This window comes from Marmota marmota, unplaced genomic scaffold (assembly GCF_001458135.2).
Source record: "Marmota marmota marmota unplaced genomic scaffold, marMar, whole genome shotgun sequence".
Lineage (NCBI taxonomy): Eukaryota > Metazoa > Chordata > Mammalia > Rodentia > Sciuridae > Marmota > Marmota marmota.
The window spans coordinates 3,231,639-3,256,429 of NW_025999944.1; the positions used below are offsets into that span (position 1 = coordinate 3,231,639).

General features: G+C 35.1%; 1 protein-coding gene across 1 annotated transcript in view; it reads right to left on the reverse strand.

Annotated features, from left to right (window-relative positions):
• Window positions 1-2,795: 2,795 nt before the first annotated feature.
• Window positions 2,796-24,791, reverse strand: part of Adam2 (ADAM metallopeptidase domain 2) — a 59,303-nt gene continuing 37,307 nt past the window's right edge. Inside the window, exons 15-20 of the mRNA XM_048801467.1 lie at window positions 20,111-20,216; window positions 14,062-14,245; window positions 7,014-7,091; window positions 6,665-6,794; window positions 3,793-3,955; window positions 2,796-2,829 (exon numbers count right to left, since the gene is read on the reverse strand). Of these exons, the coding sequence (XP_048657424.1) occupies window positions 2,796-2,829; window positions 3,793-3,955; window positions 6,665-6,794; window positions 7,014-7,091; window positions 14,062-14,245; window positions 20,111-20,216 (695 nt within the window). The remainder of the gene's footprint in view (window positions 2,830-3,792; window positions 3,956-6,664; window positions 6,795-7,013; window positions 7,092-14,061; window positions 14,246-20,110; window positions 20,217-24,791) is intronic.

The following is a 24,791-nucleotide window of genomic DNA, read 5'->3' on the forward strand; positions in this document are numbered from 1 at the left end:
AGGTTGCACTTTTGGATGAGGAGACCTAGCAGAAAATGTCAACTGTGAAGCAAAGAGTTCTGTAATCTAAGCCTTCCCCAGAAATCCTGGTCTGGAACTATGTATTTGTGTTTACTTATATTCTTGGTAATGTTAGTCTTAAAACGAATCTCAGGACATTTTTTTGTCATGTTCTTAGTCTCATTCTGGGAAAGTTCCCGTACATTATAACAACGTATGTTTTTAGTTTGGATTGACGTGCTTCCTGTTAACCACATTAATATTCCCAGGACCAGGGCAGCCATGGCACCCCATAATTTTGGTTTCCAGATGTGTCAGCCCTGCCACAACACCCCCCATGGTGACCTGGTCAGACAGCAGGGGCAGGAACACCTCACATCCTCCTCTATGTCAGGGTTTTTTGGTCACAGTGGCTCGAAGCTGACTAAAACACCAAGTATCTTTAGCATGTTCACAATATCAGAGGGCAGACCATAGTAATTCAGTATTAATTATGGTGAATGTTGGACATGTTTTCTTTTCATTAGCTTAAGAAATTTCAAATCGATTCCTGTTCTGTTTGTGTTTTCTGTATGTATGTTTGTAAATCAGACTCCTGTGTTGAATTTAATCAGAGAGTGTGATCCAGACTGCAGACACCTCGGACACAGTATCTGTCCTCTTGTATCCGGCCTATTTCATCAGCCTAGCGTCTTCAGTTTGCCTGTGCTGCAGCATCTGGAAGGATTTCTTTCCTTTTTCAGGCAGAACGATCCTTATCATGCATGTTTTGCCATCAGTGTTTGCTGGCCTCATGCAACATGAGGATTGATGTTACATCTTCTTCAGCGTTTGCTAGATTTTATTGAGGAAGCTATTCAAGACCTGGAACTCTTTTTTTTTTTAAACAAAGTTACTTTTAATTATGATTATGATTTCTTTTTAAGAAGCTGCAGTTCTATGTAGATATTAAGTCAGTAAGTTCTTCTTAAGTCAATTTTGAAAAAGGGTCTTTCTACAAAAACATTTCTATTTCATCTAAAAATTTAACATTCTTATTTGTAGTGACTCTGTGTGTCATTTCATTCCAGATACTGCTATAATCTGTCTTCAAAATTTTTCTCCATCTTGAACATGTTTTTGAATTTGATTGGTTTTCCCAAATAAATAAGATTGAACTTCTTTATTCTCAATATTGTAGATATCTACTAACTTTTTGTTTTTCAATTATTTTCTAATTTCAATCACTTTCTAAAATCTAATATGCTTTTCCATTAACAACTTCAAGTGGCTTAGATTTCCTCTAAGCAAGACCTAGCTAGCTAGCTACACAGCGAAAATTTTTTTCTATAACATTTTTATAGAATACAGTTCAAAGTATGTTTAAAGTTACATTGAATGTACTTATTGACATATGGATTATTTAGAAATGTATTGCTTATTTCAAATACTTGAAGATTATTGCATTTTATAATATGCTTATCTTACATTTAGAGAACATAATCTGAGATATTTCAGTCCTGAAAAATTAAGACTTGTTTTATTTTCAAGCACACCAATAAATGATTCATACGTGTATTGTATATATTTTGCAGTTGTGGCCAAGCCCGGTCTTCTATATATCAAGTAGACCATTTCTGTTTAATTATATTTAAATCCCTTACTAAATTGGATAATTTCTTTTCTTTCGGTCTTGTCAATCCTTGTTTCATATATGTTGAAGTTATATGAAAAGTCATAGAGGCTGGAGATGTAGTTCAGGGTGGAGTTAGGCCCTGGTCTCAAACCTGGCACTGCTTTTTAAAAAGTATTAAATTATCATGATTTTTATTATTACACCTTCTTCTCAGATTGACCTTTTGCATTAGGATACATTCTCCTTATATCACTGTGAATGCTTTTGGTGTTAAACTTTCTTTTGTATAAAGTTCCTATGGTATACACTCTTCCATCCTTTACTTTGAACCTTTATATATCTGAAAATGTGTCTTTTGTAAGCAGTATAAAGATGACAATTTTTTCCAAATCTTAAGATCATTGTCTTTTTGTATTGGTTATAAATTGGCAGAGTATAATGTAACAACACACTCAGTGCGATTTATAACATAGAAGTGGTCTTTAATAATGGCATCACATTTATTATGTTATAACCTTTCCTATAACATACCTTTTGGCTAACAGAAGTAGTGTGAGATAACTTATAATTAGAAAAATAATATAAAATCCATAATCATTCATTTCTTGCAAATGAATTGTCTGTGGAATTGTACATATTTACAGTCAATGTGAAAACGCTTCTGTTCAGATGAAAATCATAATATGCAGGTTTTGAGTTTGAAGAAATCAGGTGATGCCTGTTTTTTTCTTTTTCATTTTCCCCTCCCTGTTCAATGAAGATAATTGCTCTGAAAGAATGAGTAAAGAATAAAAAGTCACTTGTTTGGCCAAGGAAATTAATGATACCGGATGTAGTTAAGGGCAGAAAAGTACTCTAATCAGGAAGTAGACTTCAAACATACCCTTTAATCAACATTTGCAATCCACAGAAGCTAAAGGAATAACCTAATTTAAAAAGTAATTAAAAATACAATTCTGCAAGAAATTTTACATAACTTGCAAATATCATTTATAACAACATATCAATGATGTAATTTAAAGTATCAAAAACTATTCTTCAGTTTAGTTATATGTGGTTATACAACTATTGCTATTTAATATATATTTTATTATACATATTTATCTAATACATTTCTCTGTCTCTCTCCCTTGAAGTATCTGAAACTTACTGTGATATCATGATATCCTTGTTGTCCACACTACTCTTTGGATTCAGTCTCGCTTTCAAGCTGCCTATGTATTTAAAAAGGAAAACAAACATCCCTTATAATTTCATTTTATTTTCTTCAAAACTCTGTCTTGAAACAGTTTTGAATTCCTACCTGCTAGCTGGGTTTCCAAACTGAGAACACTCCTCACCTGGTAATCAATGAAACTAGCAATGAAACTCTCTCCCCACCCACATAAAAGAAAAGGATCAGTGATATAAGGTTATTTGAAAATAAACTCAAGATTGTTTTTATATTCATATTATTATTAGCTAAATATTAGTAAGCCTTATTTTTTTCACCATGCATCCTTAGCCCTATTTATTTCTATCAAATTTATTAGCTTACAATTTCTTCAGTTATTTGACATTAATATTTTCACAATAGTTACCCCAAGTAAAAATAACTTTGATATATTTAGATAACTGCATTATAACTAGCTACATGTTCTTTCTGCAATGTCAACATATTTCCATGAAGTATATTCTATTTATTTCATTGTATTAATTTAATTAAATTGTTTATGAAATTCAATTTGGACAAAATTAACTACATCTCAATTTATGTACAAAAAAAAGCTAAAAGTGCAAACAGGGACTGTCCTGGTCTTCCTTATTACCATTTATCAAAATAAAATATAAAAATTCTTTGAAATATACAAATACTAAAAAGTAAAGTATTGCTGTTTACTATATATTTAATAATTAAGATCAAAATGACAAAAGGAGGTAGATAAACTAATTAGAAATCATTTCCTTTTAATTTTGCCCCTAAAAGAGTTCAAGCTTTTGTAAGATTAAAATTGCCGGCCTTTTTAAAATCATTGTTGATTCTTTATTACATTAATCACGAATAGATTAAGTACTATCTTTCCATGTAAAGACAAGTTAAATCTTAATTATTACTAATCCGTCTATCATGATGTGATTAATAAGATATTATGCTAATGAATAATGTAAGTAACAAAGCAAATATGAAATCAACATACTCATCACTTGTATAGTCTTCAGATTTCCATTTTTTCCTTTGGAAATGAACTTTTACCAGCATACCAATCAGTACACAGAGAATCACGAAGAAAGGAATAACTAAGAAAAACGGCCATCTTGAAGTTCTGGACTCGTAATAAGTACGCTCAATAAAGCGCCTTTCTAGGAGAGAAGGGCACAGTTAGAAGGCAATCGCCAGAAATTGAGTAAGAGTACTTCTGTATTTTACTATGACTACTAGAATAAAAATTTAAACTATTTAATAATTACAATTAGCATTTTTTTATATAGAGTAAGTAGCCTAACAACATAAGTAGAAGCTCTTTTGATGCTCACATAATAGTCCTGTTTCTTGCTTTTTTTATTGAGAACCTTCGATTCCTGGTAGTCTCTAATACCATAGATGAAAAGAATTAAAGTGTGGTCCCTAGAAGAATTGAATTTTTTCTTGGCCTTTATTTCAAACAAAAAATACCACACATATAACATTTGGATTAAGTTAAATTGTCTTTTATTGCACTGATATATATTTTCATGTCTTATATAGGAAATTATCATTTATTTTGATTTTGAAGGAATTCTCATACCTCCTTCTAGAATCATCTACACATAAATCTGCACATAAATGAATTCATCTTTCCTAATCTTTCTGTTCCTTCTTTCTTATAGGCTGGGACCTATAAATATTGAATAGTCATGGTAAATGCTGACTTTACTGCTTTGCTCCCAATTTTATGGGAAAACTGTAGGATACAAGTTTTTTTGTTGTTGATGTTCTTTTATCAGATTGAAGTGGTTGTCTTCTGTTGGTTTGCTCTCTTTTGAGGGGATACTTTTCTTTTTTGTGCACTGGAGATAGAGCTAATTTGATGCTTTTTTAAAAGATTCAATATTTTTTAAAAAATATGTTTTTAGTTATATATGGACACAATACCTTTATTTATTTGTTTTTATTTTTATGTGGTGCCAAGGATCAAACCCAGTGCCTCACACATGCTAGGCAAGTGTTCTACCACTGAGCCACAACCCCAGCCCCAAAAGATTCAATCTTGTCAATGATTTTTTTTTTGCACCAAACTAGACAATTGTATTTTTTATTGTTTTGATATGGTGAACGATAAATGTGAGTCATTCCCAGAAAACACTTACCTTTTGTTTAGGTAAAGGGACTTGTACCAGATGTCAACATAAGTTTTTCTGAAGTTTTAACAGAGAGGATTATAGTCAAATGCTTGACATTTTTTTTTTAATCCGAGATAAAATTTTATTTTGCAAAAATCTCAAATTTGGCCTTTAGCCATTTCTTTTTTTTAAATATATTTTTTAGTTGTAGTTGGACATAATATCTTTATTTATTTTTATGTGGTGCTGAGGATCAAATCCAGTGCCTCACAAGTGCAAGGCAGGCGCTACCAATGAGCTACAGCCCCAGTCCTAGCCATTTATTTCTTTAAGAAGCTTTTGATTGAAAAGACCTGGAATGAAAATTAATTTTATTTTTAATCCCATTCCCTAAAAAAAAATCCAGATTCTCAATATTTGCCCTGCATTTTACTTCTCATCAACAGGAAGGCTGAATTCTATTTTCTCCATCACCACAAGCTATAATAATGTGTCACTTCTTCCAACTGCTAACTAAGGCCATGTGTGTTGGGTTCTTGTTACAGAAATATACTACACCGGGTATTAATTCTTTCTGCTAGATATTGCTGTATAAGAAACTACCTCGAAGCTTGATTACTTATAGCAGCCATTTAATTTTTCTCACAATTTCGTGGGTTATGAATTTAGGGGGTGCTGAGTTGAGTGGTTGTATTTTTGTGTCTCAGTGCCGTTAAAGTTCATACAGTGCAGACGATTTTCAAAAGAATCAGTGTGTCAGGAATGAGAGTTCCAAGACTGAATATTTTTAAAAATTCAGAATCTGCAGGAAGACCATGGGAGACCCAGAATGTCAGTTCTATGGACTGGATTGATCAGTTATACCATTAACACCACCCTGGATTCTAGGAAAGTAATCTTCACTGCATATTGGGTAAATGGCTTGTGTGCTCATAAGCAGAAGCCAGTAATTGCAACTAATTGTTACTAAGATGGAAAAAGTTTCATGTTTCCAATTTGTCAGCCTATTCCTATGTGGAATGAAATGTAGAAATGTTAACAAAAATCAGGAAGAATCCGGTCTAATCATCTGTAAATTTAAGTGTTTATATAAAGTAAATCAAGTCTCCTGACCCTCGGTGCTATTGGATATGTTGGTCACTGCTGGCCTTCTCTAAAATCCATCCTGGTCGTGCCTCTGCTTTGATCAACACTGCAGAGGACTGCATTTCCCAAGACCCTGACCTGCTGTCTTCTAGTTAGGACCGTTCAGTGGGGATCACTGGATGATTTACAGGATCAAAAGAGAATGAGGCAACCATGGTATTTCTCCTCCTTCCTCCCTGTGACTCCTTTAACCTCTGAAGGCCGACGTCCTTCCATCCAGCCCTGACACCACAGGCCTGCTGCAGCTTCCTGGCTGCTTCTGGCAATTTCATTCCCATTGACTGTCCTTCCTGCCCCAAGGAGTGGGCGTGGCTCTCTGGTGGTGTTGACACCTGGGTGGCTCCACCCTTCTCTGGGTCAGCTTTTCATCTTTGCCATTGTGTTACCTTAGGCCTCAAGTTAAAGTCCCTCCACTGGAAAAACCACAGTGACTCCTCTGACACCCTCAGAAGTAAAATATAAATGACATAGGTGGTTTATTGTTTGATGTCCACTCACAATCTAGATATAAATTGGTGTACCAAAGATGGCTGTTCACTTAATTAAACTTCATAAATTAAAATGACACTTGAATCATGTTTGCAATTTCTTATTCATACTCACCAGTGGCAGCAGCAGTATTTTCATGATTGCCACTGTCAATGCTCCCCCCTCCTGAGCCTTCCTTTTCTTCTTGGCATTGAGGAGGTACAAAATCAGCATTACAGTGACAGTTTCTTTTGTTATTGCATACCTGAAAGTAGGAAAATATTACCTAATAAGAAAAGCAGATAGATTTATATGTGTTCAACTACGTTCATAAAAGGTCACCTCAGGCTGATTTTCCTGTTGGCTTATGGGTATCTGAGTGTGTGTGTGTGTGTGTGTGTGTGTGTGTTGAGGAGCATTTGCTTTCTTGGGATAGTATAAATGATTTCTATTCTTACCTCATAGCATTGGTACTGGTACTTACACCTTGATTGTTGCAAGTTTCTGGTGTGCAGTCATAATTCAGGTATGAATTGTCTACACATTCCTTCTCCTTGCACACCTAAAGTGGAAAGTCAAAGGTGATATGCCACCTGGATTTACCATTTAATCTAAAGCACTCCACTATACTGAGATTAAAGACTTCCACAAAATATCACCCCACCCCAGTTTGAAATACTATTACTAAAAAGATAAAAAGTAACAAATACTGGCAAGGATGTGAAGAAAAGGGAACTCCTACACATTACTGGTGATGTAAAGTAGTGTGGCCATTATGAAAAGCAATATGGAGGAGAAGGAGGAGGAGGAAGAGAAGAAAAACAAACAAACAAACAAACAAATAAACTAGAACTACCGTAGTATCCAACAATTCTACTCCTGGGTACTTGTCCAAAGGAAATGAAATCAATACATTGAAGAGACAACTGTGCTTTCCTGCCTACTGTAGCACTACTCACAACAGCCAAGAGAGTCAACTTAAATGCCCCTCAACAGATGAACAGATAAACAAAAGCGATTCATACATATGAATACTATTCATCCATAGAAATATGAAACCAAAACCTTATTTTGGTGAAAACATGGATAAGCCTGGAAAAGATTAGATTAAGTGAAGTAAGGCACCTTCAAAAGGATAAATACTGCAATCACACATGAATCTGAAAAGGTTAAATAAAAGTTAAGAATAGAATACCAGAGGCTGGAGATAATATGGGGGAAGGTGAGATGGAGAGAGATTGGTCAACAGGTACAACGTTATGGTTAGAAAGGAGGAAAAAGTTCTAGCACTTACTGCTAACAACAGCTCATTATATACTTCAAATAGAAGATTTTTTAATATTCTTTAATGATAAAAGTTTAATGTGATAAATGTGTTAATTACTCTGATTTGATCATTACATAAGCATATACATATTTAAAAAATGAGCAAGTATAAAAAAAGCATTATTGTAATTGTTATTTGCAACTCCATTTTTTATTTTCTATGAGATATAAAAAACAAATGTATAAAAATAATTGTAAATCTGTTAATAGGCACACACAGTATAGAAGGATGGGATATTTTGACATGAAAAATGAGCAGAGGGTGAAAATGTAAAGGAGTGGAGATTTTGTATGTGACTGATGTTACTTTGTTGACAATCCAAAATAGATTGTTATAATTTGGGAGATATTGTTTTATATCTTTTAAATCACAAAGAAAATACCTATGGAAACCGTATCAAAGGAAAAAAGAAGGAAATCAAAATGTCCTGTTACAAAACATCAATTAACACAAAAGAAGGCAGTACTAGAAGAAATGAGAGACAAAAAGTAACAGAAAACATAAAACATCAACGAAAGTGGCACAAACACATTCTCTGTCAGTGACTACATTAATGGTAATGGATTAAATTCTCCAATCTAATGGCATGGATTGGCAGAGCACATAAATCATGGCCATGCTGAGGACCATCTGCAGGAGACTAACTGGGTCTCTAAGACACGAACAGGTGGGAAATGAAAAAGATATTCCAGGCAAATAGTAACCGAAAGAGAACAGGCATGGGCAGAATATCAAAAAAGTACTTAAATCAAGCACTATTACAAGAGATAGAGAAGGACAATCTATATGGACAAAGGTCAGTTTATCAGGAAAACTTAACGAATCAATAAAGAAAATGTGGTATAAAAAAAAAAAAAGAAAATGGAATGCTGTTCACCCTTACAAAGTACATGTATGAAGACTTGAATTGGGTGTTTGGGTGTCAACATACCTTATTTACAGAGATATGAAAAATTGTGGTATATATGTGCATTAAAATTGTAATGTAAAAAAAGTACATGTATAATGGCGTAAATTGGTGTGAACATACTTTATATACAGAGATATGAAAAATTGTGCTCTATATGTGTAATAAGAATTGTAATGCATTTCACTGTTGTCGTGTATTTAAAAAATAATAATAAAATTAAAAAAAGAAATCAAAGGTAAAGGATCTCACCCATGAGAATTTGATTTACTATTTATTAGATCAAATTTGCCTTTTGTAAAAAAAAGAAAAAAAAGAAGCAATGAAATTCTGATACATGCTACAAACACACGTGAACCTGGAAAGTGTTATGCAGGCGAAATAAGCCAGACCATACGTACCTTGTATGGTTCTACTTGCAGGAGGTACCTAGAATATTTAAATTCAGAGAGTAAGAAAGTGTAATAGTGGTGAGCAGCGTCTCTGAAGAAGGGATGCTGGGGTTTAATGAATTGGACAGGATGATGAGAAGTCTCTAGCAATGGAGCATGCACTGATGTTCCTGAACTCTAAACTCAAACAGGATTGCAGCGACAAAGTTTATGCTGTCCATATTTTACCACAGAGATAGTTGACAGGCCATGTTCAGCTTTGTAGATGAAGTGGTGAAATCGCTCAACTCAAGGTATGAGAATAATACATATTACCACCCCCATCAGCCAAGAATGTCTCTAAGTGTAACCTATTCAATTATTCAGCAGATGAAGAGAGTGCATTCTGGACACAGTTTTTCCATGCCTGAGAGGGTAGGAGGTGAAGCAGAACACTTACAGAATACACACAATATAGGGTTAGCAGAATAGAGAGCCCAGGAATAAACCTAAGCATGCATGCTCAATGGATTTTGGACAAAGCCATGAAGAAGACACAATGAGGAGAGAATGTTGTCTTCAGTAAGTGGTGCTGGGAAAACTATATCCACATGCAGAAGAATCCGACTGGACCCCTTTCTTACACCATACGCAAAAGCAAGCTCAAAATGAAACCATAAAACTTCCAGAAGAAAACATAGGGAAACTTCCTTGGTATTGGCCTGGTAATTAGCTTTTGAATATTACATTCACAATACAGCAACAATAGCAAAAATCAACAAGAGAAACTAAAGAGTTTCTGCAAAGCAAAAGATACAATTAATGAGATGGAAAGGCAATCTGAGGCTTGAGAGAAAAAATTTGCAAGCTGTATGTCTTATAAAAGGTTAATATCCAAAATATGTAAGGAATTCATACAACACAGTGGCAAAATACATATTTATAGTAATCTGATTGAAATGGGCAAAGGGACAAATAAATATTTCTCAAAGAAGATATAAAAGTGGCTAACAGGTATATAGTTCTTCGTCTAATCATCAGGGAGATGCAAAACAAAGCCACGATAACATATCAACTCACTTATTAGGATGCTCATCATCGAAAGATGAGAGAAATACGTTGGCAAGGATGAGGACAAAGGGGGACCTTATTCCCTGTTGGTGTGAGTGTGAGTTAACAACAGACACTATAGAAAACTATATGGAGATCCTTCAAAACACCCAAACTGGAACTACTGTATGAATCAGCAAACCCACTCCAGAGCACATACCCAAGGAAATGAAATGAGCACTCCCGTGTTCATTGCCCATGTGTCACAACAGCCAAACAAACTGGGAGCCCATCAACAGATTTTAAATGTATCAAATCTATCTGGATTCATTTATTCATCTTGTGTTTCATTCATAGTTAATCACTTTAACTTTTGAAATCTTTATTTAAGGTTCATAACACACCGCTTTGATGGACAGCATTTGATGTGTTTCTTTTGGAAAACAAAATTGTGGTATTTATCTACCTTCCATCTATCTACAAAATGGGATATTTTTCAGCCTTGAAAAGAAAATGCTGAATGAACTTACAGAGCATTATGCTGAGTGAAATAAGGCAGACACGGAAAGACAAATACTGCAAGATGTCACTTATGTGTGGGAATAAAAAAGAAAAACTCAAATACCTGGAAATGGAGGGCAAGAGGGAGGTTACTAGGTGTGAGGAGGAGGAGATGGAGAGAAGTAGTTAAAGGTACAAACTCGCAGTTATATAGGATAAGTCTAGAGCTTTAATGGACAGCACAAGGATTGTTGTTCTAATGTTATGCACTAAAACTTGCTAAAAGATCAGACTTCAGGTGCTCATAACTAACACACACACACACACACACACATACAGGTAGCTGAGAAAGTGGTGGACAGGTTAATCAGTTTATTTCTAGTTATCATTTCACTATGTACATGTATATCACCTGTCATGTTGTGCACCTTAAATATCTATGACAAAATTTTTCAATAAAAGTTAGAAATTTAAAAAGGGATTAACTATGAATAAAACACAGGATGAATCAGCCAAGATAGCCATTATTCCATGATATATGAAATATATATATAAAACTATTTCATCATAATATAAAATAGTATTCATAATAATATGAAATTTATTTTTCACAATAAGAGACTTTTTTTTTTTTTTTACAAAACACATAAATGTCACAGAATACATTTTCAATTAGAAATCTATTATTTGCAAAATACAACGAATGGGATAGTCTCTGGGGACATGGTGATAAACGCCCTACGCTTTTGACCTTTAGCATGGATTCCAGCGGGGGCTCTCTGTGACAGGGTGGGTGTGGTGTTGCAGATGCAGCCAGTGCACTTCCACCTGCTCAGCTCCTGGCAGCAGTGTGACGTGCCACTTGCCTACATCTTCTGGCTTTGTTCTTTTACATGAGTGCACAAATGCTTTCCCTTTAGGAATCTGAAACCAGTCACTCTTTCAGGGGCTGAGGACTGAACCCAGGCCCGCGCGCATCTAGGCAAGTGCTCTGCCACTGAACTCAGCTACATCCCCATGTTTCCCCTCCTTGATGATAATTTTTAGAGGCAAATAAAAAAATCATGTTGCACCAATTTTAAAGATAGTTTCACATTCTTCAGCTGTTAAATTTCTAAGTTGAGGGTGGGTAAAAAAAAATCCCAAAGTGTTGAGGTGGTCTTACTTGTCATTAACTTGTCAGGGGCAATGTCATGTTCCTCATGGGGTCCCTGGTGGGGTCAGTCAGCCAGAGTGGGTGCCATATCATAAGACAGCAAGTGTGGGGGCTTTCTTGTTTCCATTCTATTCCTCTCTGACTTCTCCATTTGTCCCCTTTGATTCATGTATGGATGTTTCCCACCCTGGTCTGCCTCAAAAAATATGTTTATTAGAGCCTTATAGATAAGCAGAGTCGTCGGGTGGATCCTGACAAAGTCGAACACGCGTGGCATTTGATTTCGCGTCCCAGTTCGCATCGCCCCTTTTTTCCCTGCCCTCCTCCCTCCTCCCATTCTCCTTCCTCCTCTGGTCCTTCTTTCACTCATCTATTTATTGATTTTTGATTGGTGCTTTCCACGTGCACATAAAGGTGAAATTCCCCGTGGTATATCGACATCTGCACATAGCATGGTTTTTAAAAATTGATTCCTCCTATCCTCCCTCTTTCCCGTCCTTCCTCCTCCCTCGCTCTCATCCTTCTCTACGGATCTTCCCTGTGTCCTTATGATCTCTGGCCCTTCCCTTCTCCTTTCCCCTGTTTTCCTGTCATGGTTTGTGCTTATACTTTGTTTGTGAAGTTTCAGATCCTTTAACTACACATCTCTTGGTTACATTCCTTTTAGGAATAGCTACAAAGGAAGTGGTAATGTTCAAAATTTTTACCCTTATTCACTAGTACCCAAATCTCTTACCCTTTCTTTGCTGACAAGAGGAATTTAAAAATTTCTCATGATAATGTATTCATTCAAATCCAAATGAACATTCGCATATGAGCTATTCCAAAAACAATGAACACATAAAAATTGTCAAAGTACTCAAAGAGTAGCTGGCTTGATCATCATCCACTAACCAATAGCAGATACATGGCATTTTTGCTCTTCCTCACTCATGTAGCCTAGAAATAATTTACGACTAAAGATAGTCTTGGGTTTTAATTCGGTGTTTTTGCAAAGTAAATTCCATGAAAGCAAAGGTAGTACAAAGTCTTAAAGATGATCTAGTTTTTGTGCAAGCACTTGGTGTTACAATTTTTTCTTTTGTATACTTTTTCTCCTTTCCAATTTTCTGAGCAAATATTTAGCAAAGTTAGGTTGTAATAGAACTATTTGTATGGAATATATTTCCTTAACTAAATGAAAAAAAGATCTATTTTGAATATGTATACATTCATAATGACAATTAATATGTGAAAAAATTCTTAGATTTCACTTATACTTGCTGACAACCAAAATGTGGAAAGTCATTTTCTTTTTCTTACTGTTTACTCACAAAAAATATCTTTCAGCTCCCAAGTATATTTTGGCTTTCCCTCTGTTCTTCAACAAGTGGTTTACTATATTCTGGCTTTATGATTTCAAATTTGCACATGAGACTAATTTGAACTTGAACAATCTTCTGTACCTATGTGTATGCATACAAGTATTCAATATTTCACAAAATGGGAAAATCTTGGAAGACAAGAAATGTCGACACAGAGCTCATGTGTTTGATAATGTTGAGTGATAAAATATCAAAAGCAGATAAAACAATGGAATATTTTATGAAAATACAAAGATATACTAGAGAAATAGTCTATTTATATATATGTATGTAGAAATGGAGGAAGGCTCATGAAAATGGAAAGCATGATTGTATTTCAGATATGTAACTTGTTTGCTTTATGAATTCTTTATTTTCATTATATTAATGGACATATATTATTTAAACAACTATTTAAAATCAATGATATCACAAGATAGTTTATGACATTTGAAGTACTCTGTATAATATGAGATAATTTGGGGCTGGGGTTGTGGCTCAGTGGTAGAGCACTTGCCTAGCTTGCGTGAGGTACTGGGTTCGATCCTTAGCACCACATTTTAAAAAAAACGAAACAACTAAATAAAAGTATTGTGTCCATCTACAACTAAAAAATTTTAAAAAACATGAGATAATTTAATAAAATACAGTGAATGAACAGTGTGATTCTTAATTCAGTGCATATGTGCAGCATCCATAAGAAAAGTATAAAATCATTGGTGAAATATTATAGTAATATCATCTATGCATGGTGACAGATTGCAGTATTTTTTTATTTTCTAAATTTCTATTTTGATTGCACACTTAAATTCTGAGTAAAAATACTGTTTATCATGTAATAAAAATATTAGGAAGTTAGGAAGAAAAGAACACCAACCTTTTTTGCACCACAAACAGTTCCATCTTTTACCCACATGTTCTTTATTTCTGCATGACCCTTGTTATATTCCAAAGAAACACAGATGTCTCCAGTTATGTTGGCATAAATGGCAGTGGCATCTTTCAACTGAAGGATATGACTACCTCCATATTTACATATTAATTTTCCACATTTCCGATCCCTAGAATTTATCCACAAATGAAAAACATTAATTTTAATAGAGAAATATTTGAATGGCATTTCCAAAGTGAATAGATTTAAATAAAAATTCAAAATCTGCAAAAGGATGCAGGCAACAATTAATTTCGAACCCCCCCCCCAAAAAAAAACCCACTAAAAACATGAATTCATTTTAATAATACGGAATAAGAAGCATTTGAAAAAACAAAACCTCAATGCAAAACTGAAAGCTCTCAATAAGCCAGAACTAGAAGGAAACTTCCTCAACCGAATAAGGAATGAAGGAAGAGTATCTGTAAAATCTCTGTAGCTAACAATAAACTTAAGAGTGAGAGGCTGAATATTTCCGCATAAAATCAGGAAGGAGCAAGCATATTCTCTTTTTCCACTTAAAATTGAACATTTTAATGGAGATCTAGAAAGTGCAATCAAGTTAGAAAGAAACTGAAGGCATAGCTGTTGGAAAATAATATGTACTTAGAAACTGACTTGCATATGATATGATACGAGATATAAAGACTAAGAAACTCACACACAGAAGAAAAAAGTTCAGGAAGGTCACACAATGCCAAAGATCAAGATTAATATAAAGGAGCCAAAGAAAGTCTAGTAGAGTGGGAGGAAAAGGGGAAAGGAGGAAGGGAGGGGAAAACGGGAGGGGAAAAGGTGGGGGCAAGGGGGAGGGAAAAGGGGGGATCTTGAACTGAAATCAATTTCCATGCCTGTGTAAGTTTGTTGGGATGAACCCAAATACTATATATAATCATAAAGCTCTAATAAAAAAGATCAATATAAAACATCATTTGTTAGGTAAAGGGACTGAATGGGTACTCACAGAAGAAGAAATACAAATGGTCAACAAATACATGAAAAGATGTTCAACATCTCTAGCAATGAGAGAAAGGCAAGTTATAACTACACTGAAATTCCATTTCACTCCACTCAAAATGGCAATTATCAAGAATACAAGTAACAATAAATGTTGGCAAGGATGTGGGGGAAAGGTACACTTATACATTGCTGGTGGGACTGAAAATTGGTGCAACCATTCTGGAAAGCAGTGTGGAGATTCCTCAGAGACTAGGAATGGAACCACCATTTGACCCAGTTATCTCACTCCTTGGTGTATACCCAAAGGACTCACACCCCCCACTGGTATTTGGGGGCCAACAGAGGTGAGGCAAAGAACCTCACCCCCCACTGGTGCAAAGGCCTATCCACAAGTATGGCTGTATGCTGGACCGGTAGTCAATGATGGGTAAGATCCAATTGCAATGGTACCAACCTAAGACAGGAGGCTGACGCCTTGAGGTCAGCTCATCTGATGATGGGTAAGGACCATATGTAGTATTGGACAACCTAAGACAGGCCCGGTCCCTAAGCCACATGCTTATTATTTAATTAAACAGAAGGGGGGAGATGTTGAGGGCCACAGCCTCAGGATGACACATGGCATTTTGCCAGAAGGGAGTGGTTGAGAGGTGACACCAGCGAGCCATTGAGATGATGATGGTTAAGTTAAGCTGTGTATTCAATTGTATATAGACCCCTGCTGTCCGCCTCAGGCACCCACTACTTTGGAGTTCTCGTGCGGGGATTCCATTCTCGTGGCGATTCCTGGGGAGCCTACTACAGTGACATGGCCACTTCAATGTTCATAGCAGCTTAATTCACAATAGCTAAACTATGGAACCAATCTAGGTGCCCTTCAACAGATGAATGGATAAAGAAGAATGAAATTATGGCATTTGTTGGTAAATGGATGGAACCAGAGACTGTCATGATAAGTGAAATAAACCAGTCCCCCAAAACCAAACGCTGAATATTCTCTCTGATATGTGGATGCTAAACCATAACAAGGGAGGGGAAGTATAGAAGTTCTTCATTGGATTAGACAAAGGGGAATGGGGGGAAGGTACAGGGGAGGGAAATGGGAAAGACAGTAGAATAAATGGGACATCACTTTCCTATGTTCATATGTGAGTACACAACCAGTGCAACTCCACATCACGTACAATCGCAAGAATGGGATCCTAATTAGAACAAGTTATACTCCATGTCAAAATATACTCTAATGTACATCTAAAAAGAACAAATAAAAAAGTTTAAAAAGTAATAAAAACCATCATTTATAATTTTGTTATGACATTTACAGATCAGCAACAATGTGAAAATTAAATTTAGAAAACTATTGTGTTCATGATAGCCTTGAAAACACAGTATTTAGGGATGTATTTAGCAAAAGGAAGAGGCCCCTTGCACACAGATTCTAGTAAACTAGCAGAAAGAAAAAAAAATTCAAAGACTAAAATAAATTAAGAGACATTCTAAATTCATTACTGGGAAAATTCAACAGTCCTAAGATGATGATTCATGGACCTTTCCTCATCCCTTACTATGAATTTCCGTAAAACAGATGAAACCTGAATAAATGGCATGAATTTGCCAATGTTCAATTTCCTGATTTTGATCTTGTACTGCAGATTTTTATGTCACGGCAGATGTTGCCACGTGGAAGCGAGCTGAAAGTTACAGGGATCCTCTCCATCACCCCTGCCGTGATTTCTACAACTGTGAATCTACAGTTACTTAAGAATAGAAAGATGCAAAGTAATGGTATGAAGTCCAAACCTGTGATACCAACTTCATGAGGATAAAACATTTAGTCGTGTTGCATGTGTTCAACAGGAAAATCAGATTCTTTAAAGAGTCATGTAAAGAAGGGAAGGAACAGTATTATCAGTCCCAGTGCAGTTAGGGACAAAAAAGGTAAGGTTCAAAGTTTTCTTTTGTGAGGCACATAGATAATATGTTGCAGGATGGAATCTAGAAGTGTGTACATTTTAGATAGAAAGCTAGACTTTACACAATTAAAAATGGGAAGCAATGGCTCTCTTTAAATACATCAGTTGAATTTATTTCAGCTGCCAAAAATTTGCTAAGCATTGCGTATAGCATCTGTTTCAAGAGAGTTATTTTAAAATGAAAATTTTGAGGATTGAAGTTACATTAAGGAATTAAAATATCTTTTGACATACTAGGGATGTCTATATATGTATATATAAATGATATGTATCATTTAGGGTATTATGTTCTAGGGATTAATGTGAGCATCTTGCTATGCCATATCATTTTGGTTTGGCCCATGTATTCTGTTCGGCATCAAGCCACCCAGGTTGTCTTTTTTTTTTTTTAACACATTTTTAGTTACAGTTGGACACAATATCTTTATTTTATTTATTTACTTACTTAATGTGGTGCTGAGAATCAAACCCAGTGCCTCAGACATGCCAGGCAAGCACTCTACCACTGAGCCGCAACCCCAATCCCCAAGTTGTCTTAATGATCCCCTAAACTGGGCTGGGGAAGTAGCTCAGTGGTGGAGTGCTTGCCTAGGTTACATGAGTCCCTGGGCTCAATCCCCAGCACCACAAAAATAAATGAATGAATAAGTAAAGAAATAGAGAAGATGACCTCCTAATCAGCAGCAGTTCAGCCATCCTGGAAACCTGGATATCTCAGAGCAATTTGCTGTGACCTGAATTTTTTGTCTTTGGCCCATGGAGGGAAGGGACAATGATCAAAGCAGCCCCTAGTTTGCAGGCAAAGGCCAGATGTTATCAGCAGGACCTTAGAGGACACAAAAGCTGTCCTGCACTCCTGGTGTCCCCCTGCTGAACACAGGTGGTCCCAGAGAACACCAACGTTAAGCAAAGTCACCCTGTGACCATGGAAGATCAAGAAAGACAAGCATCCTCCACAGGTCATGTCTGAACACACAGAGAGGAGACGCAAACAAGAGGCATACGATCATGGAATTACCTCCACTTCTTGGAAACATCCATTTTAGAGCAAAGATCCACTTCCTGACACCCTCCTATAAACCACCCGACACAAGCACAAATCTGACAGTGTGAGTCTATAAAACTCTGAAGCCAAGGTGCTCACAGTTTCCCATCTTGTGCGTCTGTGCTACAGTGTGTGATGGATGCAATTTAACTCCAGTTGTGCTCCTGGTGGTCTTTGGCTGGAAGGCATTGCAATAAGGCGGAATTGTTTGCAACATACAGCATGTGCATGTTCACACATGCTCAAACACACACTTACACTTTGAAAACACTGGCACATGACTAGAAAGGAAAGGATTGCATGAAATTTGAGCCTTAAGACAGGAACTGTGTAACAAGGTATTTTGTAGATAAGACTTTTTAAAAAATTCATGCAAGCACATTCAGTTTTCTTAACTTGAATAATCAGGGGACAGAATTAGAAGATGTGCACAGGTGCTGTCCTCTATTAAAAGGAACTTGGGTTCCTTGGACAAACAGCTGTGTGCAGAGCCTGGGAAGGAGAGGTGGAACAGGAGCCCCAGCATCTGTTCTTGTGTGTGCTAGAAAAATTTGGAAGTTCTAAAAGAATCGTGTAGACTTTTGGTAGATACAGTGATCAACTGAAAGAGGTTCTCATGAGTCAAACTGAGATGATTCGAGAAAAAAAATTTCAAAATACATTACTATTGGTACAAAAATATTGAAAATATTTTTGAATGGTAATGTATTCCATTGAATAAATAATAATTACTGATTCAGAATGGATATTAATGAGTACATAGATAAGGAAAGGCACAAATTTAAACAGAGAAGTGGACTGCTTTTTCCTGCAGTACATTTGTATCTGTACAAAGCAAAATAAAAAAAATTGAGTTAAAAATTCATCAATGAATTTGAAAACAGGTGGATCAAAGAATATGCCTACAGTCTCAACACGACTCCCTCTCAAATTATGTTAACTACAATGGGAAAAATTAGAACATCACAATTGGGAGACTTAAAAAAATAACTCAACCAAACAATTTAACATGCAATTTCCAATTCTGAAAGAAAATTGTATGCACTTGTAAAAAAAATTTTGTACATTCGAGGGTACAGCATTACTTGTGTTGTAAAAAGATCAAAATGCAAATATAATTTTGAAAAATATCAAACAAATTCAAATTAAGAGAAAAATTCTACAAAATAAATGGCCTGTAGTATTTAAGAAAAGCAAACACCTAAGGAGAAGAAACAAATGAAAGGAGAAGAAATGTTCCAGATTAATGAAGCCTGAAAGTACATTCTGAATAGATGCAAATACCTGATTTTGCATTCATTCCTGAGCAAAGGAAAATAGTTCTAAGGAAAAGGTTTAAAAAACGAATGAAATTTTAATATGATTCATCTTTTATAGCTACAATAGAATTTATTCACAGGAAAGACAGGCTGATTGATTTAGGGGTCATGAAGCACAATCTCCAACTTCCACTCAAGTGGTACATACAAATTATGGACAGAGAAGACTTATAAAAACAGGAAGATAAAACAAATTAGTAAAATGTTAACTACTGATAAATCTCATCAAAGGGGATATGGAATATTTTTTTTGTGCTGTTGGTGCCTGAGGTCACCCAAAGAGGTCAACAATGAAATTAGGATGTAAAGTCAAGAAGTCTGGTGATAGAATGTACGTCTGTTCTTCAGCACTATGCTTTCTAGATAGTAAAAAATTCATGTATTTTCATTTCAATCCTATCAGGATCATCATTCCTTGTAAAATTAAGGAGATGGCATGCAAAACAAAAAAAAAATAATTACTGATGAGCAATTAATGTACCTTTGTGTAAACAAAACCCTTGATGATAAAAACATTGGGGATGATTTGGATGAGGAAGAGAAATGTTGTGTATTTCTGCATCTACGACATGTATCATTTCATGAAACATGGTCTTACTTCATGGGTAGATGATACTTTGTTTATATATAAACTTAATTGGTGACATTTTCAAATACAAGGCTATAGAAGTTCTCTGTTAGGGTTTCCTAAAGCGTACTTAGCTTCACATGCTTTGTATCCATCATCAGTTATACCACAGTTCCCAGAAATGTCAGTCTTAGAGTTAAGTTCGTTGTAACAGTCTTCAGAAGCAAATATTGACCCTGAAAAAGAGTGAATTTATTCTAAGTATATTTTTAACTTTAATATTGTGTTAAAAAGCTGGACTTGCTATATTTATATTAAACAATATATAATATAAACAAAGGATAACTAGCAAGCGATATTTCAGGGACATTACAAAGTGACATTATATAATTAATTTTATAAGTAGCATAATATTCCTGAATGTATATGCACTTACATATCATAGCAGATCTCCGAATACTTGAAGCAAAAAGTGATAATTTGAAAAGAGAAAAGTCCACAGTTATAACTGAAGACTTCAACATTTCTCTTTCAGTAATTTGTATAAACAAGAAGGCAGAGGTATAAAATGTTTGAAAACTAATATCACCTAACTTGACCTAATAGACCTTCATTTTATTAAACACTAAAAGTTATAATCACAGAATACACACCCTATTGAAAAGTGTATAAAACATTAAGGTAGACCATATTTGAGACATAAAATAAACCTTAACAAATTTTAACATCCTGGAATCATAGGAACATTTTCCAGACCATAACACTTCTCACCTTCACAATAGCAAAGCCATTTGAATTGTGAAGTCTGCACGGAATCAAACAACGCTCTACCAATGGGGGCTGCCAGATAAGGAGGGGATGGAGCTGAACATCTAGACTCCCTAGCAAATTTGGCCAGTCTGGGTAAGAGCTGTAAACAAACAGCAATATATTTGTGTCAGACAGACTTCTTCATAGTTGGGAGATTCTCAAGTCGAAATCCAAGAAAGATCTCCAGTTCAGAAACCTCAGCAAGAAGAAAATTGAGTATCTGTAAGACAGTTATTACATTAACTGCTTCATGTAAACTGCTCTCCAATGTCTTTCCACAATTTGCATTTCACCAGAGTTCCAATTTGATTTATTTTGTCTTTATTTGAATCCTTTTATGATAGCTCTTCTCCTTTTTCTTCCATGTCTGTCCTCTTCCACTCCTTTATCCATTTTTCTCTCATTTTATCTTCTGTGTCCCTTTTAATCTTTCTTCTAATTCAACTTGGCATACTGTAACTAATGCTTGATCTCTTCACATAGTCTATATTATTTCTAACCCACTTTTCTCTTTGGTTAATGGAGTTGCAGAGATTTTTGGTAATAACTCTTATTGCATATGTTGACATATGGCTTATTTTTAAATTACCACTGTTACTTGAAGTTACTCTCTTCTCAAATTGCTAGTGGTGGTTGGACTTATCACTTGATTATGCTGATCAAATGTGTGGAAGCTAACATACCCCCAAAGTCTAGTGCTTCTCATGAAGAGATAACTATTCACTGAAGGACTTTCACATTAAAGAGGAGGAGAGATCCACCTCAACACATGCACAAATATAGGACCTCAGAAAACATTAGAAAACAGGCCAAGAAGATGCCTTCAAAAGTTTATAACCCCCCACTGGTTGAATCCAGAGATAATAAAGTAGATGAAATCCCAAGGAATTAAAAAAAGCTTATTGCTAAGGTGATCAATGAACTAAGAGAGAAAACACAGGATTTGAAAGAGAATTTCAATAAACAGAGATGGGTTCTGAAAATGAAACAAATAGAAACCCCAGCATGAAAGACACAGTAAATCAGATTAAAAATTCAGTTAAAAGTCTCTTGGACAACATTAAGAGACCCAACATAAGAATTATTGGAATTGAGGCAGTAACTGAGATACAGGCTAATGACACTGAGAGCCATTTCAGTGACATAATATCAGGTATGATATGGACATCTACATACAATATGCAAAAAAGAACCTCTGTGTGACATTATAATTAAAATGCCAAATATATGGGATAAGGATGGAATTTTAAAAGCCTCAGGAGAAAATGTAACATTTAGAGGAAAGTAAAAAAATCAGAATAACATCTGATTTCTTAAAAAAAAAGGCAGGAAATAATGTAAACATCTCCCTATAATAATGAGTGTAAATGGTCTAAATTCTCCAACTAAAAGACATTGCCTGGCAGAGTGGATTTTTAAAAAGACCCAACTATATGTTGTCTTCAAGAGACTTACCTCTTAGCAAAGACATCCAGAGGATGAAAGTGAAGGGTGGAAAAAATATTCCATGCAAATGGAGCCTAAAAGAAAACCAAGAGTAGCCATACTTATGTTCAACAAAGCAGACTCCAAGCCAAAATTAATTACAAGAGACAAAGACGATCACTTCATATGGTAAAAGGAACAATCCAACCAGAATATATATATATATATATATATATATATATATNACAACATCTCCTGTTTTCCTGGGAAGATAAAAAGTGCTCAAAGAAAACACGTGTAAGGTGCTTCGGATATAGTAAATATTATATATATATATATATATATATATATATATATATATATATGATAGTAATAAATATTTCTGCCCCACCATGGGTGCACCTGATTATATAAAACAAATGCTAGACGCCAATACAACAATACCAACTGATTTCAACATACCTCTATCAACAATAAGTAGGCCAATCAGATATAAAATCAGTAAAGACACTTCAGATCTAAAGTTTATTATAAATGAAATGGGCATAGCAGACAGCTCTAGGCTATTTCACTCAACAATAGTTGAATTCATTTTTATCCCTCAGATGTTCATGGAACATTCTCCAAAAGAGAACACATTTTATGTCATAAGCAAGTCTTAGCAAATAAAAAAATTCAAAATAACTTCTTGCTTCTTATCATATCATAATGAAATTAGAAACAGCAAGAAAACATACTGGGGCTGGGAATGTGGCTCAAGCGGTAGCACGCTCGCCTGGCATGCATGTGGCCCGAGTTCGATCCTCAGCACCACATACAAAGATGTTGTGTCCGTCGAAAACTAAAAAATAAATATTAAAAAAATTCTCTCTCTCCCTCCCTCCCTCTCTCTCTCTTAAAAAAAAGAAAAAGAAAGAAAAAGAAAACATACTGAAGCTATGTAAACACATGGAGATTGAACAATATACTTTAAATGATGAATGGATTATAGAAGAAATCACAAGAATTTAAAAATTTAAAAGTAATGCAAGAAATTTTAGAGGTGAAATGATTGGGTTATGAGAGACTTAATCTAATCAGTGCATTAATCCATTTGAATGGATTGGTTGGTTGGTACCTTTAGGCAGATAGGACATGGCTAGAGGCATGTCTTTGGGGTTTATATTTTGTTCCTAGTAAGTCAAATTTAGTCTCTTTCTCTATTTTGTCATATTTTGAGCTCTTTTCCTCTGCCACACCCTTCCACCGGGCACAGACAAATGGAGTTGGTCATCTATGGAGAGATCTCAGAAACTGAGCTCTAAATAAAATTTCCCTTCTCTAAAATTGTTCTTATCAGGTAAAAGCAATGAAAAAGCTGACTAAAACAAGAAATAGAACATATCAGAATCTTGGTGTCATTATGAAGAGGGCTCTAAAAGGAAATTTTATAGTTACGAGTGCCTACATTTAAAAAAAATCAGAAAGACCCCAAACAACCTAATAATGCATCTCAAGGTTCTAGAAAAACAAAAACAAAACAAAATAAGTACAAAGAAGGACGTAATTAAGATCAAAGCTGAAATTAACAAAACAGAGAATAAAAAAACAAAACAAAGAATCAATGTTACAAAGAGTTGGTTCTTTGAAAAGATAAAAAATATTGGTAAACCATTAGCTAAGCTAACAAAAAAAAATGCAGAAAGATCATTAGGGACTATTTTGAAAACATATATTCCAATAAATTGGAAAATCCAGAAGAAATGGATCCATTTCTAAACACATAGACATACCAACATTGAACCAAGAGGATATAGAAAACCTGAACAGACCAACAACAAGCCACGAGATTGAAGCAGTAATACAAAGCCTTCCAACAAAGGAAACACGGAGACCAGACGGATTCTCAGCTGAATTCTACCAGACCTTTAAAGCCTAATAACCAATGATCCCCAAATCACTCCATGAAATATAAAGGGGTAGAACACTTCCAAATTCATTCCTCAAAGTCAGTATCAACTTGATACCAAAACCAGATAAGGATATGTAAGTAAAGAAAACCACAGACCAATATCTCTATTGAACATAGATGCAAAAATCCTTAATAAAATATTAGCAAATTGTATTAAAAAACATATGAAGAAGACCATACGTCATGCTTAAGTTTGTTTCATTCCAGGGATGCAAAGATGAGTTCGTATACATAAATCAATAAATGTAATTCAACATACAAATAGAATTAAGGACAAAAATCACAAGATCATCTCAACAGAAGGGAAAAAAAGTTTTTTTTGACAAAATTCAGCATCCATTCACAATAAAAACACCGAAGAAACCACGAAATTTATCTCCCCATCATCGGGGCTATTTATGACAAACCCAAAGCCAACATCCTAGCAAATGGTGGAAAATCGAGAGCATTTCCTCTAAAATCGGGAATGAGTCAAGATGTCTACTCTCACCACTCCTATTCAGAATAGTACCTGAAATTTTAGTTTGAGCTATTAGGCAAGATAGTTGTTTAAGATACATTTTTAGCATTGCTGTGATCAAAATACCTTACAAGAACAACTTAAGAGGAAAAGTTTATTTGGGGC